The sequence below is a fragment of the Globicephala melas genome, chromosome 11, assembly GCF_963455315.2.
Source record: "Globicephala melas chromosome 11, mGloMel1.2, whole genome shotgun sequence".
In the NCBI taxonomy this organism is placed as follows: Eukaryota; Metazoa; Chordata; class Mammalia; order Artiodactyla; family Delphinidae; genus Globicephala; species Globicephala melas.
The window spans coordinates 42,583,672-42,602,545 of NC_083324.2; the positions used below are offsets into that span (position 1 = coordinate 42,583,672).

Below are 18,874 nucleotides of genomic sequence, written 5' to 3' on the forward strand. Positions count from 1 at the left end.
ATGGGTAAATCGACGGATGGATGAGAGATTGATGGGTGGATGGATTGTTTGATAGATGGCTGAGTGAGGGACTGGATGGATGGAAGGAAGGGTAAGTGAATGGACAGATGGATGACTGGGTGGGTGGGTAGCTGGGTAGATGAATGGATGGGTAGGTGAGTGAGTGTGTGTGAGGCCACCGGCCAACTTACCACGAGATTGCCAATGACCATAACAAGCAAGAAGACCAGCAGGCACAGCGACTGCCCAGACACCTCCATGCAGTCCCACATGGTCTCGATCCACTCGCCACAGAGGATGCGGAAGATGATGAGGAAGGCATGGAAGAAGTCCATCATGTGCCAGCGGGGCAGCACACCTGGGTCACTGATGCGGTGCCTCAGCTCTGAGTAGTTCTTGCCAAAGAGCTGCATGCCCACCACAGCAAAGATGAACACGATGATGGCCAGCACCAGCGTCAGGTTGCCCAGTGCCCCCACTGAGTTCCCGATGATCTTGATGAGTGTGTTCAGGGTGGGCCAGGACTTCGCCAGCTTGAAGACCCGAAGCTGGGGAGGGAGGGGTCCTTGTGAGGGGCTCTGGCTCCCACTGCCCATAGACACCCTCACCCCTGACAGCTCCTGCCTGAGAACCCAGGGCACCCTTAAAGGTCACCGACACCTGTTTCTCCTCGTTTGTCCAAGAGCACACACTATTGCTTCTCTCCACAGCCTGAGGGCAGCTTCATCGGGCCCTGCTCTGGGAGTCAGGTCAACAGCTCCAGACTCCTCCCCCCAACCCACCCCATCTCTCTGTCCCCACACCAGCCTCCTACCCACCTTGGTCTCACTTCCAGGAACCACCCAGTAGATTCCCCATCATGGAATGTCCCTCTTCCAGAACGCTCCTCGTCAGGTATCCTTCTGGGCGAGCTCAAACCATCCCTGACTTGCCCAGTCACCTCCATCTTTCCCTCCTCTCAGTCATCACAGAGAAAGGGAGCTGGTGTTTAGCATTTATTGAACACCCACTGTGCCAGGCCTTATGTTTAGGATGGATCAGCTCATTCAGAACTCCAAATAACTACATGAGGGTGGTACTATTATTACCTCATTTGACAGATGAAGAAGCCAACCCTTAGAGGTGGGGTATGGTGTCTAGGTCCCTCGGCTCTTGGCAGTGGAGTCGGAATTAAAACCCACAGCCTAGGCTTTCTATTTTGCCCCCAACAGCCTGCCTACCTAGCCCCAAGTGAAGCCACTTCCTCCAGAAAGCCTTCCCTGACCTACCTCTAGCCCCATGCCTGGACCTCTTAGACATTTTGAACTCAAAGCATGGTCCACAGACGCATAGCTTTGACATCATCCGAGACCTACTGAATCCACATCTGCACTTTAGCAAGATCCCCAGGCAATTTGTGTGCACATTAAAGTTTCAAAAATGCAGATTCCAAAACCAGCAGGTAGAGCCTCAGCAGACTTGGCTCCACCTGTTGCTTGCCATGTGGCTTTGGGAAATCGTTTCATCTCTCTGAGTGTGGAATGGGAATGTAGCAATACTAGCTCCTCTCCTGGGATCCTATGAGGACTAAAGGGGGCACAGTGAATCACAAAGGGCTTTGCAAATCGTCAGGATGGATGGGCACCCCAATTGCCCCTCTGGAGGGAGGGCTATCTCCCTCTGTCTTGCCCACCTCTGTGTCCCCCACATCACCAGCCCTGGGGTACCTAGCAAACAGCTGTTGGGTAAGGCATGAAAGATCACAGTAGGGGTGATTGAGTGGTGACCTCGGAGGGGGTGTGGCTCAGTACCCAAGGCCCCCACCCACTCGCCCCCTGCCGGGCCCAGCCGTGTACCAGGCGGAAGGAGCGAAGCACCGACAAGTTGCCCATGCGGGACAGGCCCAGCTCCATGAGGCTGAGGATGACGATGATGCTGTCGAAGATGTTCCAGCCCTGCTGGAAGTAGTAGTAGGGGTCCAGGGCGATGATCTTGAAGGTCATCTCTGCTGTGAAGATCCCTGTGAAGACCTGGGAAGCAGCGGGAATCAGGGGTTCCCGACGTTTAGGCTGGAAAAAGCCTCTGGCAGCAGGGGCTCCCTGCCTCCTGACTCTTGCTCCTGTAGGGTCCCCCTTCTGGGCTGCCAGCTCTGACTGCGCCCAGAATCCCAGTGGGTGCCTGCTCAGCCACGGCCCGGTCCCTTGGGGACACTTCCAGCCTGATGCCTCCAGCCAACTCTGCTGTTCCAGGCATGACCCACCAGCCTGGGCCTCAGAAACAGCCGGGCCCACTGCAGGCTCTGCAGGGACTCACAGCTCTGGGAGGCACCTGGGATCAGGGGAAGCTGGGGTGGGCCTTGACACCACAACTCTAGACCCCTTCCAGCCCGTGTGGCCACAGGAAGTTTCACACATGCCAAATACACACATTCCCACAAACACGCTTTCATGGCTCATGGCTTTTGCCCATGCTGTTCCCACTTCCTCCCTGTCCACATGCTGACTCTTCTCACTGTGATAAGAACCAGCCACCATCTCTTGAGGCTTGACTATGTACCAAGAGCTGGGCTAGAATGCTTTGCATACATTGTTTCTTTTAATCTGTCCAACAACCCGACGAGAAAGGTATCATTAACCCCATTTTCCAGGTACAGAAACTGAGGCACTGAGAGGTTAAGTAACATGCCTGGGGTCAAGTAGCTCATAAATTTGAGAACCAGGAGATGAACTCAGTGCAGTCCTTCAAGATTTAGAGCAACCACTCTCCCTTCTAGAAACGATCCTGAGGTGGGCAGGGGCTGGGCTTCACCTGGTTCACTGACTCATGAGTCCCTGAGCAGCCCAGCTTCAGAAGGCAGAGACTCAAGGTTAAGGAGTCCATCGTGTGATGGGCCAGGCAGCCCCGACCATGGCCTACGGCTCTGAGCTGTGTCAACTGCTATGGCAGGAGGGCGCATGGCTCTGGGAGGAGGGGATATCCCCTGAGGTTGTGGCTAGCAGGAAGTTGGTGCCTGTATATCAGGCCTTCCTGGAGCCAGGTGGGGTAGTGGGTGGGGTTATCCTGAGAGTGGTGAGGAGGCTCTGCAGTCTTCTGCAGGGGAGGCCTGAGGTCCGAGGGCCTCAGTAGCTGTGGAGGTCAGAAGCAGAGGCATGGCTGAGGCATCTCACTGAGGTCAGCACTCAGGAGTGGGGGTTACCTTGTCCTTGGCACCTGCCCTCAGGAGACTCTGCGCTGGAAGGAAAGAAGGAGAGGCATCTGCACCTGTTGGTGGCCCCAGCGCCAGCCCTTTCCCTTCTCCGGAAATGAGGCCCTGTAGCAGTGGGCTGGGGGGCAGGGGATTGCTGTTGGCCCAGGGAGGGCACTAGGATGGCAGGTGGGTGGGCACCTCTGCACTACCATACAGGGCACCACCCATCAGCCCAGCCCATGTGACTTCAGTGGTCCCTTTAGTGCTTGTGCCCAGAGAGAACTGTCCTTCCACCAGCTGGGGTCTTAGGGAAGGGAGAGCCCCCGAAATCCTCCAGCCTCTGCTCAAATTCCTAGGCTGCCCTCACATGTGAAGAGGCATCCTTGGGTTCTGCCGCTTTCCCTGCCCCCATAACTTTTCCATCTCTCTGACCCCATCTCCCACTACTCTTCCAGCCACGCTTGCCTCCTTGCCATCATCTCCTCAGGGCCTCTGTACCTGCTGCTCCCTTTCCCTGGATCCTCTCCTCCCCAATCCACAGGACTCACTCCCTTCAGGTCTCTGCTTAAAAGCCACCTAATCAACTCAACAAAACTTCTCAACACTTAAAATCGGGGCCCCGCCCACGATTGTGCTTATCCTCTTCCCTGCTTTATTTATTTATTTTTATTTTATTATTATTTTTTTCCTTGCTTTATTTTTTGTTCCCTCATATGCCACCCTGACATACTGTACGGTAGTTATGTGTTTGTATATTGAGTCTCCTCTGGCTAGACTGTAAACTCCACAGTAGGAGGGACCTTTCCTGTCTTACTGTACCTGGAACAGTGCCCAGCCTACAGGCGGGCCATCAATATTGGCTGAATAAGCATGCAAGTGGTTGGGCCTTAGACCTCCTGCAGCGCCCAGCTCCATGTCCCTGTCTTCCTGAGGCCTTCCCTACTCAGCAATGGCCCTCACCCAGCTGCATTCCCTGCGTCGGGCTTTGCTGAGAGCTCCTAAGGGTGGGGCTTGGATTTGCCCTTCCTTGGCCCCAGCCCTCTGGTCTCCCCGGCCACTGCCTGAGGATGCCAGGGTGAGTGAGTGTGTGCTTAAGACCCACGAGTGCTAATACGCATGTCTCGGTAAAGGAGCTCAGGAAAGACCCCCCACCTCACTTTGCCCAGGTTCGCAGCTGTTCTGGCAGCAAAACAACAGATACAAGGTGGTGTTGGAAGTCAGCAAGAAAAAGACAGCAGAGGGAGGCTCTTGGGGATTGCCTTTGGGGAGGTGATGAGCAGAAGAACCAACAGCATCACCTGGAAGGTCTTCAGAAATGCAGAATCTTGAAGGCCCCAGACCTGCTGAATCTGAATCTGCATTGTGACCAGACTCACAGGTGATTTGAAGTTTGAGAAGTGCTATTTTTGAGCAATCGTTCTTAAACTTGGTGTGCTTTGAACCCCCTGAGGAATTTTAAAAGTATTGATGCCTGGGTCCCACTTCCACAGATTCGAGTTAAGTTGGACTGGAGTACCCAAGTAGCGAGAGTTTTATCAACTTCCCAGGTGATTCTAATGTGCAGCTAAGCTTGAGAACCACTGCTTTAGAAGTACATGAATTTTGGTGTGACTCCTTTCAAAGGATCACCACTGGCATTGTAAGGACATGAGATCAAAGCCGGATGGTTTAAGATGTGCAGAGAACGGCAGCCAGACCCGAGTTCCAAAGCAGGGTCTGCCACAGTGGGATCTTGGGCCAGTTTCCCCATCTCTCTGAGCCTTGAGTGTTCCCATATGTAAAATGGGGATAATAATAACACCATAGATGGTGTCTAAGAGTTAGAGCTAATGGATGTCAAGTGGATACTGCCTAAGAGAGGGCGGTTGTTGTTCTCATTGGCCTCATTTATTATAGCTGCTGAAAACTCCAGGCCCAGGCAGGGGCTTCAGATACAAACGGCTCTGCATGATTTATAGGCTCACTGGGATCTAGCAGGCAGGCTGTGAGTGTGGGCACCCACCTCCCCCGACTCCTGGCAGGTGGCACATGGAGTCATCAGTGCTAATGGTGGCTTCCCAGAAAGTGGGAGGACTTTTGAGAAACCCCAAACTCTCCTGACCTTGGCTAATGTCTTTAATGGGATCATCCTGTACACACTGTAAACTTGCTTTTGAAATGTAACACCTTGTGAACATCCTTCCATGCCATTTAAACGTCACTTACAGCATTATTTTCTTTTTCCTTTAAAAAAAAAAATAGTTGTGGGATATTCCACGGTACAGATGTGCTGTAAGTAGTTTAACCATTTCTTTGTGATGGGCATTCTTTTGTCCCTATTACAAACATTGCCAGGACTTCCCTGGTGGTCCAGTGGTTAAGAATCCTCCTTCCAATGCAGGGGACGCAGGTTTGATCCCTGATTGGGGTACTAAGATCCCACATGCCTCGGGGCAACTAAGCCCGCGCACCACAACTACTGAGCCCGCGTGCTGCAACGAAGAGCCCTCGCGCCAAAACGAAAGATCCTGCATGCCTCAACTAAGACCCCGCATGCCGCAACTAAGATCTGATGACGCCAAATAAATAAAATAAATAAATTTTAAAAAACCATTGCCATAATAGATATCCTTTCACATACATATTTTAAAACTACTTGCCCAATTATTTTCTTAGTATAAATTTCTGGAAATGGAATTGCATAGCCAACAAGCATTTTTAGAGATTCTGACACATAACTGCTAAAAGATCCTCAGAGATCGGTTTTAACCAAATCCATGAACCACATGGGATAACTGTTTCCCTCATAAAAATGTTAATTCCTGTCCCACTAACCTTTCCAATCCAATAGGACAAAAGCCATCTTTTACTGTTGCCTTGTTGGATATTTCTTTGATTTCTGTATTTCTCCTTTTGTGAAATTGCCTGTTCATATCCTTTACTTGTTTTCCTATTAGGGTGTTTGCCTTTTTTGTTGTTGTTTATATATATACTTTATATATTAAGGGTATTATCCCTTTACCTACTGTGTGCATTGCAATTTTCTTGGTTTGTCATTTATCTTTGTCGTTGTACTTTCTAAAAATTATAAAATATTTTAAGCATATAAACAAGTATAGAATAATATGATGCGTCCTTTGTACCCACTGCCAAACTCTACCAAATATTAACATTTTGCCATATTTGCTGCAAATCTTGTTTCATTTTTCCCTCAAAATAATAGCAAAGACTTAAATAGCATTTACTATATGCCAGGTACTGTACTAGTGCTTTACATATATTGAATCACTTAATCCTCACAATAACTCTATGAGATATTATTGTTATCCCCATTTTACAGATAGGGAAACTGAGATACAGAGAAGTTAAGTCACTGGCCCACATGATGGAACCTGACATGAACCTAAACAGTTGTCTTCTTCTGCATAGTCTTGATCACCACCTGCCATCGCAGGTAAAACCCATAGAACTACATTCACTCCAAGGTAATCACCATCCTGAATTTGATGTTTCTCATTCCCATGCATGTTTTTACAGTTTTAATGCATAGTATTTTTGCATTGTTTTAAGGTTTCTATAACCACATGTGTTCTTTTTTGCAAGTTCCTTTTATTCTTTTTTTTTTTTAAGTTCCTTTTATTCTTAACATCACGTTTGTGAGATTTATCCATACTGAAAGATGTATACATATTCCTTCTAACTGTGCACAGTATGAAAACACCACAATTTATTTATCCATTTTTAAGTGGAGGGATAGACATTTAGATTGATTCCAATTTTCCCTGTGACTAACAATGCAGCAAAGAGCTTTCTTGTACATGTCTCCTTATACAGACGTGTGGGACTTTCTGAAGAATATGTATATCTGAAATTGTTATAGGGTATGCATATCCGTGACTTATCAGATACTGTACAACTGTTCCCTGAAATGGTTGTAACAAATTGACACTCTTACAAAGTGTGAGTTGCCGCTGTTTCATATCATTGCCAACACACAGAATTTTACTTCTGATTCTCTAATGGGTGAGAAACAGTATCTCAGTGTTGATTTAATTTGCATTCCTCTGTGTTTCTTTTCATTTGTTTATAACTATCTGAATTTCCTCTTCTGTCATTTCTTCTGTCCATTGTTGTGGTTGTGTTTTTGCCAGTGGATTGTCCCTCTTCTCTTTATTGATGTGTAAGCATTCAATGCATATTCTGGATTCCATGTCTTTCCAGTTAAATACTTTTCATAACATCAATTTCCAGTTTGGGGTAGTGATTTCACTTTGTTTACCATATCCTTTATTGTACACATATTACAAATTTTTTAACATAGGTAAATTTAGCAATCTTTTCTTTCATGGTATAAACTTTTTGTATGTTGGAGAAAGCCTTCCTAACCTCCAAATTTTAAATATTCTTCCACATTTTTATTCTAAAAGCTTTAAAATTTTATTTTATTGCTTTTAGGTGTTGAATCCATTTCCCTGCAACTAATTAATGAATATGGTATGGGGTAGGGATCTAATTTATTTTCTTCCATAGAGATAACCATTCTGGGGACTTCCCTGATGGTCCAGTGGTTAAGACCCCATGCTTCCAGTGCTTCCTCTGCAGGGGGCGTGGGTTCAATTTCTGGTCCAGGAACTAGGATTCCGCATGCCATGCAGTGCAGCCAAAAAAAAAAAAAGGAGATAACTATTCTTCCCAATCTTATTTATTGAATAGTCGGTCATTTTCATATTGATTTATAATGCCATCTCTGATATTTACCAAGTCTCCAAATATGCATTTCTTATTTCTGAGTTCTTGATTCTGTAGTACTGGTCCATTTTTCTATATTGCACCAATACTATAATGTTTCAATTACTATAGCTTTATAATACATCTTATACATGGCACGGTAAGCTCCCTAGCTGATTCATTAATTTGTTTCATAGACATTATTTTTCCATATTAATTTTAGGATCGCCTTTTCAAATCCCATGGGTAAAAATGGGTTGGGATTTTGATCAGAATTACATTAAACATCCAGGTTAATTTGGTAAGAACTGATATCTCTACAGTATTCAGAATTTTATCCATGAAAATGGCATATCTCTTCACTAATTTATTCTTTTATATTTTTCAATGGTTTTGTAATTTTTTTCATATAAAATTTACAATCTTCTGCTACATTTATTCCTAGATTCCTCACAGTTTTTATTGCTATTGTAAGTGTTAACTTTTAGAAATTACTCTCCAAATGATCACTGATGGTGGCTAGGAGCAGAATTAATTTTAGTATGCAGAGTCTGTACCTACCAACATTGCTGAACTCTCTTACTGGTTCTAATTGTCTTTCTGTAGATTTTCTTGGATTGTTTCTATAGATAATTCTTCTTTTTCTTCTCTTACCACACTGACAAGGACTCCAGTATAATTTGGACTCGAAGCAGGGAGATGGGAAAAAAGCTAGTGCTGCAGCACAGCAGTGTAAGGCACTAGGTAAGAGGATGAACTCTAGATACAAATGGCTTGGATTTGAATCTTGGGTCTTTCACTTCCTGGCTGTGTGACCTTGGTTAAATTATTTCACCACTCTGTGCCTCTGTTACCTTATTAGTAAAATAAGGGTAATAATAATACCATCCCCCTTACTGGTTGTTATAAAAATTAGGTGTTCAACAAGTATTAGCTATGATTGCCAGGATCACTTTGTGTGTTAATTTTTCAGACATAGCTTCCAGGAACACCCAGGTATAAATCTGAACTCCAAATCTGTATAAGGTCAAATTCATAGTCACAAGCTTCTGGAGGTTACCTTCCCCACCCCCTCACCCCCCTCCAGCCCTGGCTGAGACTGACAACCTTCCTTCCTTATTATTTCCCAGGGTCAGTGTGTGGATTTATTTGAGTTCACCACTTTACTGAACATAGAGTCATATTCTTATGGGGCTACTCAGTTCCAAACCCTACCTGCACTGTCCCAAATATAAGTCCTGTCCCTGCGTGTTCACAGAAATCCAAGCCCCCAAGATTACTCAAATCAGCACCCCTCCCACCCCCTAGGGCAACTACAGAACGATTTCACACGTTTACTGCTATGGTTTTTAAGTACCTCTTTGTTTTTGGCACTTGGGGGTTTTTGTTACTTTCTCATGAACTTTATTATGCATGTCAAAGAATGTTTGCTGTACTTTTGTTTCACAGTTGGAAACATCTCAGGTTTCCTTGTCCACAGTATTGCTAGGAACAGACGTTTCATTTGCCTTTTGCCTTTGTTTATATGATGGGCTAAACATTAGTGAAATCTATCATTCTTCTCCTTTATGGAATTTGTCTTTAGTGACATGCTTGGAAAGGATTTTTTCACACCAAGATTATTTACCCATGCTTATTTTTGTGATTTTGTTTCTTTACATTTAATATTTAAACCATCTAGAATATATTAACTGCAAGACAATCAAAACCTTACATACTAGCAATAAAGCTATCCAAACAGAACAAAATAGAGCTGTAATCCAATGACATGACCCATTACTAATAACTGAACCACAAATTTAACACGACTGCAATTCAATCACAACTTAATGCTCCAGGGAAGCCACCAGTGCTCTTCATCACCTCGACTGCTGCTCAGTCCAACCCAACGGTCACATTCCATTAAAACTGTATTCAACTGAAATCCTATGTACCCACCCTCTGAAGACCACCCAACACAAGGCAGGCACAACTGTGCCACAAGACTCTTACAGACTGATATCTAGCTTTTCCTTCTATTTGTATACAGAAGAAGGAAAGAAAAGCAGAATCACAGCAAAACGGACCCACATTTGTGAAAAAGTTTGAATAGACCCTGTAGAGAACTATCTAGAGTTCTGGATATGGTAAGTAATAAGGGAAGAAAATCCTCACACTCCACAGTGTAGGAGACATGTCTACGTGTGAGGGCCACCTGTGCAGCTGGGACCAAGACAGGGCTGGGTCTGCAAGAGGAGAGAGCTTGGAATGAATGACCCCCTCCCCCCACTCAACCTCAGTGATGATCCCAGGAGCTCCTTTCAGAGGCCAGTGGGCTCTCTGCAGCTTTGCTCTAGGATCTTCTGCAGAAGGGTCGACCCTTTGTTTACCTGGACAGAGCCAGTAGGACCCTGTCCCCCAGAGTCAGGAGACAACAGCTACATGCCCAGCTATGCCATCACTATGTCACCTCTCTGGCCTCAGTTTTCCATCTTCAGAGTGAAGAGCTAGGACTTGATTTGGTGTCAAGAAGAAAAAAATCAGAATTAGAACCCAGACATTCTGACTTCCAGGGACAGTCTCCTTAATAACAACAACGAAGATAATAACCACAGCTATCATTTATTTTGAGTGCTTATGGTTTATCAAACTCTGAGCCAAGCACATTATACACATTATCTTATTCAATCCTCATTAGCTTCCTATGAAGTTGATATTGTCATACTAATTTTACATTTATTAAATTCAACAAATACTTACTGTACCAATTACTGAAACTAAGTAATTTGCTAGAGGTCACATAGTTAGTAAGAGCTGAGTCAGAATTCAAATCTGGCTCTGCCTGATTTACTCACTCCATCCATCCATCCATCCATCCATCCATCTATCTCTCTATCCTTCCCTTCCTCCTTCTCTCCATCCAGCCATCCATCCATCCTTTCCCTAAGAGAACTGCCTCTTTTTGCATGCACTCTCCTCCTCCGTTACTAACTGCCACACCTCATGTCCCCACACATTTCAGGCTCACACTCAACTCACTTTTGTTTTCTAGCTTTTGGGCATCTTTATCCCTAACCTCTCACTCCCAATTACATCTGTCACGAAAGCTGATCCTGAGGCTCCGCCCACAAGGTCTTCCACAATGACTCCTATCTTCAGAAGATCCTTTCGTGTTCTGAGTCACTCCTCCCTTACCCACAAAGGCTGTGCCAGCTGGCCAAGAGCCCTTCACAACACGATGCCCATTTGAGAGTCAGCTGCCAGCAGCCCTTACCAGGTTTCCGACCTGCAGCATCTCCTCAAATTCAGTTGTCATGTTGTAATGCTCCAGTGCCATGAAGAGTGTGTTAATCACGATGCACATGGTGATGGTGAGGTCGGCGAATGGGTCCATGACCATGATCTTCACTCTCTGCTTGATGGACATCCACAGTGGACAACACTCCCAGATCAGGTAGCGCTGGGCAAAGCGATTCCAGCATGGCGGATACTTGCGGTGAGACTCCAACTCTGGGTGGGAGGGGGCGGGGCAGAGAGCCAGTGAGCTGGTTTGTTTTTGTTGACCAACTCTTATATAACTCGTGGTATTCCAGAAAAGATGTATGACCTACCCAGGAGATGACAGGGCTGCTACATGACAGGGGGACAGAAAGAGGGGCAGGGATGACTAAGGGAAAGAGTGGCCTATGTCCTGGCTCCTTACTCTGGGAATACGGGAGAAGAGGGCCACAGGGACAGAAAACCAGGATGGATGTGGGGAAAACTGGGACAAGATAGATTTGGACAAATGTGGGCTCTCTTGAGACAGCACTCCCACATAGATCTGCGGACACTCAGGGGAGGTATAGGCTGAGACAACATCTGAGACAGGCGAGTTCAGATATAAGGACACCCAGGACCCAACAGGTAGGAACAGATGTGGATATCTGAGACATGTCAGGACAGATGCGGGGGGGATGCCTGGGACAGAAGTCATGTTGGACAGGAGAGGACAAATCAGGGGGTGCCAAGTTCAGGATGGATTGGATGTGAGGTTGCCTAAAGTGGGACAGGCTTGGACAGATGTGGGAGGCTTGGAATAACCTGGGGTAGATATGGGGATGGCTGGGATAAGCTAGAACAGGCATGCTTGGGATGGGATGGTCCCAGCAGACATGGGAATGCTTGGGAGAGGACAGGATGAGACCAATGAGCCCCTAGGACAGGCCAGGACAGCTGTGGGGATGCTTGGAAGAAACACAGACATGGCTCCTGAGGATGCCCAGGAAAAAACACGCTGGAACAGACGAAAAGACACCCAGGACAGGCCACAGAGACTGAAAAGTCTGGGACAGCTGTGCGGATGTCCAAGGCAGGCAAAGCAGCTGGGGTGAACTTGGCTCAGGCCTGGCTAACTGTGAGGGTGCTCAGACTAGAAGTGGGGAGTGTTTGGATGACACCAGGGCTGACCTTCCAGTACGCTGGTGAGGACGCTGACTGCACTGAGGGTTCGCCGCCGCTCTCCTGGCTCCTCGAAGCCATCCACACACGGAGCCTGGGGGGTCAGCATCTGAGGCCTGCCTGGCTCCTCCGACGGTGTGGTCTGGGTGTAACCGGGAGATATGCATCAGCCTGGGGACGGGGGTCTGCCTGGATCTGGGGCAGCTGCCCCAGACTCAGGTTGGAGAGGTCACAGGGGGCCACATGGGGGACTTGATGGGACACTGGGTGCTGGGCTTCTTTGCTCCCAACTCCCTCCCAGCTAACAACTCCCCTCTCGCCAATCATTATCTCCTTCATTCTCTTTTTTTTTTCACCATCTCTCATTAGTGGTGATTCCTGAGTGTGGACGGGAAATGACATGTACCAGGTTCTTTTAACCAGATGCTGACATATACATTAGTACATGCAAAAACAATCTGGGAGTCTTAATTGACCCCAAGCTCCCCAGAGTCAACAAAAGCTGAAAAAAAATCCACCGTGCTCTAAGGTGACGTTAATGCAAGCATAAAGCACAATGTTCAGACACAGCTGGTGGGAGCTTTTGTGGAGGCAGGTTGGCTACATCTACCAAGAAAATTTTACATTGGCTCTGCATTTCCTTGTCTAGTAATCAAACTTCATAAATAATTATACACGTGCACCAAAAATACGTATGCAACAATGTTCACTGCAGCGTTGTTGCAAATACCGTAAAAACAAAACAACTGATCAATAGGAAGAATATTAAAATCAATTATGGATACAGTCCAACTCGGGACTCTGACGCAGACAATAAGGAGAACGAGGCTGTTACACATATGTTCCCATGGGAGCACTTCCAAGACAAACAGTTTGATGAGAAAACAAGAAAAAGATCTGGAAGATAACACACTAAATTGTTAAAGTGGCTATATCCAGGGAATGGGATTGTGTGGGAAGGGCAAGGAGTTTTACTTCTGCACTGTTGGATTTGTTTTCAACGTGCTTGTGTCATTTTTGTAAGTAAAAGAACCAGGCCTACAAATGGAGACGGGGTGTGTCCTAATGAAGGGGGTGGCAGCAGACATTCCCGAGGCTTACTTCAGAGCCCCCCACAGAACCAAGAGGGGCCCGCAAAGACTTCATGTCAGCATGGCCGTGCATGACCACAGTCCGTGAGCCCAAGCTGGGGCTGCTAAAGGCACTGCGCTGTTCAGCGTGCAAGAGCGAGGCTCCATAATCTGTCAGAGGGAAGATGGGCCTAGACAACGCAGGGTGGCAGAGCCAGGGCCCGGGGTGGGTACCAAAATGATCTGGGCTCAAGTTCAGGTCAGCTTTTGCGATTGGTAGGACTGCCTTGAACTGTTGCCTAGGGAGGGAGTGAGCTCCCAGTCATTGAAGTATTCAAGCAGAGGCACCTGAGAAAGCTGAGATAGCTGGTGGAACAGTAGTACCCTAGGTCCAATGCAACTACAAATCTGGCCAGCTTAACTCACAAGCATGTCTTAAATTCTCCCAACTTCTCTCCTTTACCATCTGTGATAGTTTGGGTTATCACTCAGCAAATATTTACCTTTTCCTCTCCCACTGTGACTGAAGCAAAATTCCCTGTCTTATTGGTGACACGCCTGCTTTGGCCAAGGGAGTGTTAGTGGACATGATGTGAACAGAAGCTTTGAATGTGCTTGTGCCATTTGCCTTGCTCTTGTGCTCCAGTAATCCTCCAGGAAAAGAGCTTCCCCAAGTAGCTGCCACACTTTCAGCCCGGGACAAAGACAAGGGGAGCAGCCCTGAGCCTAACCTATAGTATGGAGCCAGGCCATGTGCAGTCTGAGGCAGAGCTGCCCAGCCAAGGTCAACCTAGACCAGCCAAACTATGGTCAACTTGCAGAGAAGTGAGCGTGAGAATAAAGGCTTGTTGTTAACCGTTGACTTTGGGGGTAGTTTGGTACACAGCAGTATTGTGGAAATAGCTGACTGATACACTGTCCTAGTGCAAGCTGTCATCATCTCTTTCCCAAAACTACTACAACAGCCTCCTAACTGGCCTCTTCTCTCCCCTCTATTCTCTACACAGCTGAAAGGGATTCCCTTAAAAAGTAAATCAGATCATGATAATCCTCTGATCAACAACTCTCCCCATCTTACTCAGAGTAAATCCAAACTTTTCTATAGTTTACAAGGCCCTGCATAGCCTAAATCCTAACTCCTCAAACTCATTTGATATCCCCTTCTGTTTCCACCACACCCAGCCCTGCCTGGCCCCTCTCATCCCTTAAACATGTTGAGCTTATTCCTCTTCAGTGCCTTTACACTTTCTGTCCCTTCTGCCTAATACACTATTTTTCCACATCTTCGTGGCTGGCTCCCTAAAATCATCTGTTGGTCAATTTTAACGTCACGTCCACATAAAGGACTTCCCTGCATATTCTAACTAATAGCCCCCATTCCCAGCCCTCCCCCTAGCAACTATCAATCACATGACCCTTACTGGTCCCTAGAAATATTGATCAGTTTACTCTCTGTCTTCCTGCCTACGATGCCAACTCCATGAGGTCAGAGCTCTTGTCTGTTCTGTTCACTGTTATATCCTTGGAGCCTTAAAGACTGGCACTCTACGCAGAGGGCTGGCACGGGATAAATATGGGTTAAATGGATAAATACTTGGCACTCAGGGGCTTGAGTTAAGTTCTAGCTCTGTCCCTAAGATGACGGGGGCAGGGAGGGGCATGGGTAGGAGGGAGAAGAATCTGTTCAAGGTGCCTCCCCCACTCCCTCTGCCTTTGGGGCCAGGCACACACACAGACAGCAGGCAAAGTAAACCTTCACCCTCTGCCCCAAATTAAAGTGAGCTGTCTGTTGGGCCTGCCGCCTCCTATGTTGATGAAGAAACCACTATGTGCCCGACACTGTGCTTTGTTTTCAGACTAGAACTGGGCAGAGGTGTCACCAGGCACCCAGTTGAAGCAGGGAAGGCATCCTCAGAGGCCTACAGCCTGCTAATCTCTTTAACTTTTCAACATCTCCATCTTGGTCCACTAATTCCTTTAACTTTGCAGATAACCCCCTTGGCCCGCTAATCCCTTTAAGGTTATAAATGGGCCCCACAGAAGTGAGAATGGGTGAAGTCAGAGTTCCCAGTAATGAAGTGTTTGAACTTGGATTCCTCCGGACATGTGCAGTACAATGAGATGATTTTCTCCCTAATGAGATTAGGGAATTCTATTAGCGCTCCAGCTGTTGACCTGATTCCACAAGGCTGAGGCTCCAGGGCTGGACCTGCAGCAACTGGGAATCTGTGTTCTTGGGAAGCCAGACCCCCACCCTCCAGGTAATGGCCAGGTGGGTCCCCAGACCCACCCAGAAGCTATGGTCTGCACCCAGTGCATTCCCAGGACCCTCTCCTTGACTCCCTGCTCCAGAGGAGCACGAGGGCCCCAAGTCTTCACTCCTTCTGTCCTGCTCAATAATAACAATCAGAGATAATAATAATTATTATTGAACATGAGGCAAGTACTGGTCTAAGCACCAGACAGGTATTAACACTTTTAGTCCTCACCACCACCTTCTGATGTGGATATTATTTTTATTTCCACTTAACAGATGACGAAATTGAGGCAGAGAGAGATTAATTGCCTGTGCAAAGTCCCACAGCTAGAGCAAGTGTCTGAGCTGGAGCAAAACAGGCCATCTGGCTGTGAGCACCCTCTTCAGCCTGCCTCCACCTTCCTGATCAGGTTTCCCTGTCTTGCCCTGCTTCCTCAGAAGGTCTGCCCTCCTCCACCTCCTGTAGGCCTCAGGGTCTGAGACCCACATTTGCCCTTTTCCTGGGTGGGCTGCTCTGAGCCCTGTGCTGGGGGCAGGGGTCAGCAAGGGCACTCGGTGACTGGTTGGGCAGACATCAGCCTGTCATGGGATAGGCTGACTGAGCGATCAAAGCTCTGACTGGCCTCTCATGATCTGGCCCTCCCTTCCCGTCACCTTTCTGACAATTGCTCCAACTCCCCTCCCGTTTACTCCCTGGTTTCCAGCCACATTGCCCTCGTGGCATTTCCTCCAATACACTAGGCATGCTTCTGTCTCAGGGCCTTTGCACTTGCTGTTCCTTAGGCCTGGAACATGTTTCCCACAGATGATGCAATGACAGTATGTTACTACAACATTATCACCACATCAACGTACTCGTGCGTGTCCTGATTGCTTTACGCGTTCATCCTGGCTTCGATCCTGAGGTGGGTATTTTATTTTATTTTACTATTTTATTTTATTTTTTGGCTGCACCGCGTGGCATGCGGGATCTTAGTTCCCTTAGCAGGGATCAAACCTGCGCCCCCTGCAGTGGCAGTGTGGAGTCTTAACCACAGGACCACCAGGGAATTCCCTGAGGTGGGTATTTTAAATCCATTTTACAGACAAGAGACCTGAGGCACAGAGAAATAAAATAACTTGCTCACAGCCAACCAGCTGGTAAGCAAACCCCATTTGTCTCCAGAATCTGGGTGCTAACCCCTCTGCTACACCACCCCTCACCTGGTTCCCCGCTCCTTGCCTCCTTCAGGTCATTGTTTAAATGCCTTGTAATAAGGGGGTTTCCCTTTCCCTCTTCCCCACTTTCGTCCTCGCACAATACTTAGAGCTTGGGCTAATATTACTTGACATGTATCAGTTTGTAACGTGCCAAAATATTTTGAATTTGATGAATAACTGTCGCCCAGAAGCTCAGAAGTGTTCCCTTGCCACTCTGGCCCTTCTCCAGATTCTCCATGATCCGCAACTCTCCAGGGCTCACACCTGGCACACACAAGACCTCTAGGGCGCTGGTCCTGTGTCACCACAGTGTCTCAGTGCCCATGCCTTACTCGCTGCTAAATATTTAACTGTCATCCCTGTTTATCATCATTACATACCATATATGCATACATACACACTTGTCTTCTTTCTTTAACTTTTGTCTGTCTGGAAGCTCTAGGAAGCAGAGATTTTTTGGTAGGCTTATTCACCCCCAGAGCTCAGTACACAATAGGCGCTCAATAAATACTTGGTGAATACTTGACTTTACTCTAAAAGTACTTTACTCTAAAAGTAAATACTTTTAGACCTGGCTCTGGTGACCAGTCTGGGAGATGGGACCCGCCCGACGCTGCATGGCGGGGCGGACTCACCGTGTCCAGGGGCCGCTCCAGCATCATAGGGCGGAGGAGGCGGCTCCCTGGGTAAGTGGCCTCAGGGTCGCCTGCCCCCAGCAAGGAGACCACCCCGTTGCAGTCCACAGCGCTGTCCCTTTTGCCATTGAGGACGTGGCTTGGAGTTGAGGTTCCGGGACTGGGTTGTCCCTGGGCACTAGGCCGGCGCAGGGGCCAAGGCACCAGCAGTGATGTGCGGCGGCTCTCACTGTCCCCGGCTGTGCTGTTTTCATCATCTGCAAAATCTGTCTCAGAACCCACGTCCCGTCGGCGGAAGGTGAAAATGCTTCCATGGCTGGAGCGTGGCTTCAAGGAGGTCCTGCTGAGGCCGTGGGTGATGCTGAGATGATTCTGAGGGCACACAGAGAGGGGACATGATGAAGACGGCTCTCCCCGTGCTCCCAGCTTATCACTTGTGGCTTTGGCCCCAGCTCAACTTGGAGCATTGAGGGCTTTTGTCAGCCACATAGGAACTGGATGGGCTGAGCCGGGGGTGCTCAGAGGAGGGGTGCAGCGTTAGAGGCAATCCTGCATCTTCTGGGATCTCTGCTTACCTGAAGCCTGTGCCTCTGGGGCTTTGAGATTGAAGCTTATCTGGGGGAGAAGGGGGCAGGAAGGCCCCTGCAAACAGGCCTGGCCCGAGCAGGGCCTGGGGCAATCAGTCATGTCCCTCACTCATTTGGGCACATCCTTGAGCTCCTACCAATCCACACCATGGGGAGACCCTCAGTCCCAGCCCCAATGCTGGGGACTTAGTTGAGGTTGGGGATATCCTAACACCCAAACCTACCCTATCCCTCTGCCCAGGGCTCCTCCACTCTAAGAGTGGCCATGGGAAACAGGAGGGGCTGGGAGGGGGCTCAAGGAATATTCTCCTTGGGGAGCAACCGTGGGGGCTGTGACAGCACCAGGGGACTAGCACGATGGCCTTTTGATGCCGGATCCACCCTGAAAGGGCCAGAGCCACGGCCGGAGATTACCACTGCTCGGGGACCATCCTCCGAGTCGGACTTGGGGAACCTGTCATCCCCACACTCCTCCGACCCTGAAGACATTTGTTTTCTCTGCTTGCTCCTTCCCTCGTGGGAGATTACTGCGGCCAAAGGGGACATCTCCAAGGAGCTGCGGGACACGGTGTCCACACCCCTGATGGTGAGGGCCTGAAAAACGGTGGAAGAAGGGATGTCTTGGTCATTGAGACATGATGCAACCTCAGGCCAAGGTAGGCCAGGCAACTCTCAGCACCTCTGTTTTCCCCAACAGTTAAGTGGACCTGCCCACACCCCCCCAAACGAGTACATCATGGAGAGGTGAGCTCAGACAGACCCAGGATGTTTTGAGAAAGATCCAGATCCAGGGATGAAGAGAGTAGTGGCTTAAGTGGGCAGTTCTTGCAAGA

At 48.0% G+C, this 18,874-nt stretch overlaps 1 protein-coding gene across 3 annotated transcripts in view; it reads right to left on the reverse strand.

The window, feature by feature from the left end:
- The window catches only part of SCN5A (sodium voltage-gated channel alpha subunit 5), a 103,877-nt gene that overhangs the window by 42,707 nt on the left and 42,296 nt on the right, over positions 1-18,874 (reverse strand). For all 3 annotated transcript variants that reach the window (XM_060307430.1, XM_070046660.1, XM_070046661.1), the window contains 6 exons: positions 18,456-18,635; positions 17,455-17,826; positions 12,302-12,434; positions 11,127-11,362; positions 1,836-2,009; positions 192-548 (listed from right to left, as the gene is read on the reverse strand). In XM_060307430.1, coding sequence (XP_060163413.1) covers positions 192-548; positions 1,836-2,009; positions 11,127-11,362; positions 12,302-12,434; positions 17,455-17,826; positions 18,456-18,635 — 1,452 coding nt within the window. The remainder of the gene's footprint in view (positions 1-191; positions 549-1,835; positions 2,010-11,126; positions 11,363-12,301; positions 12,435-17,454; positions 17,827-18,455; positions 18,636-18,874) is intronic.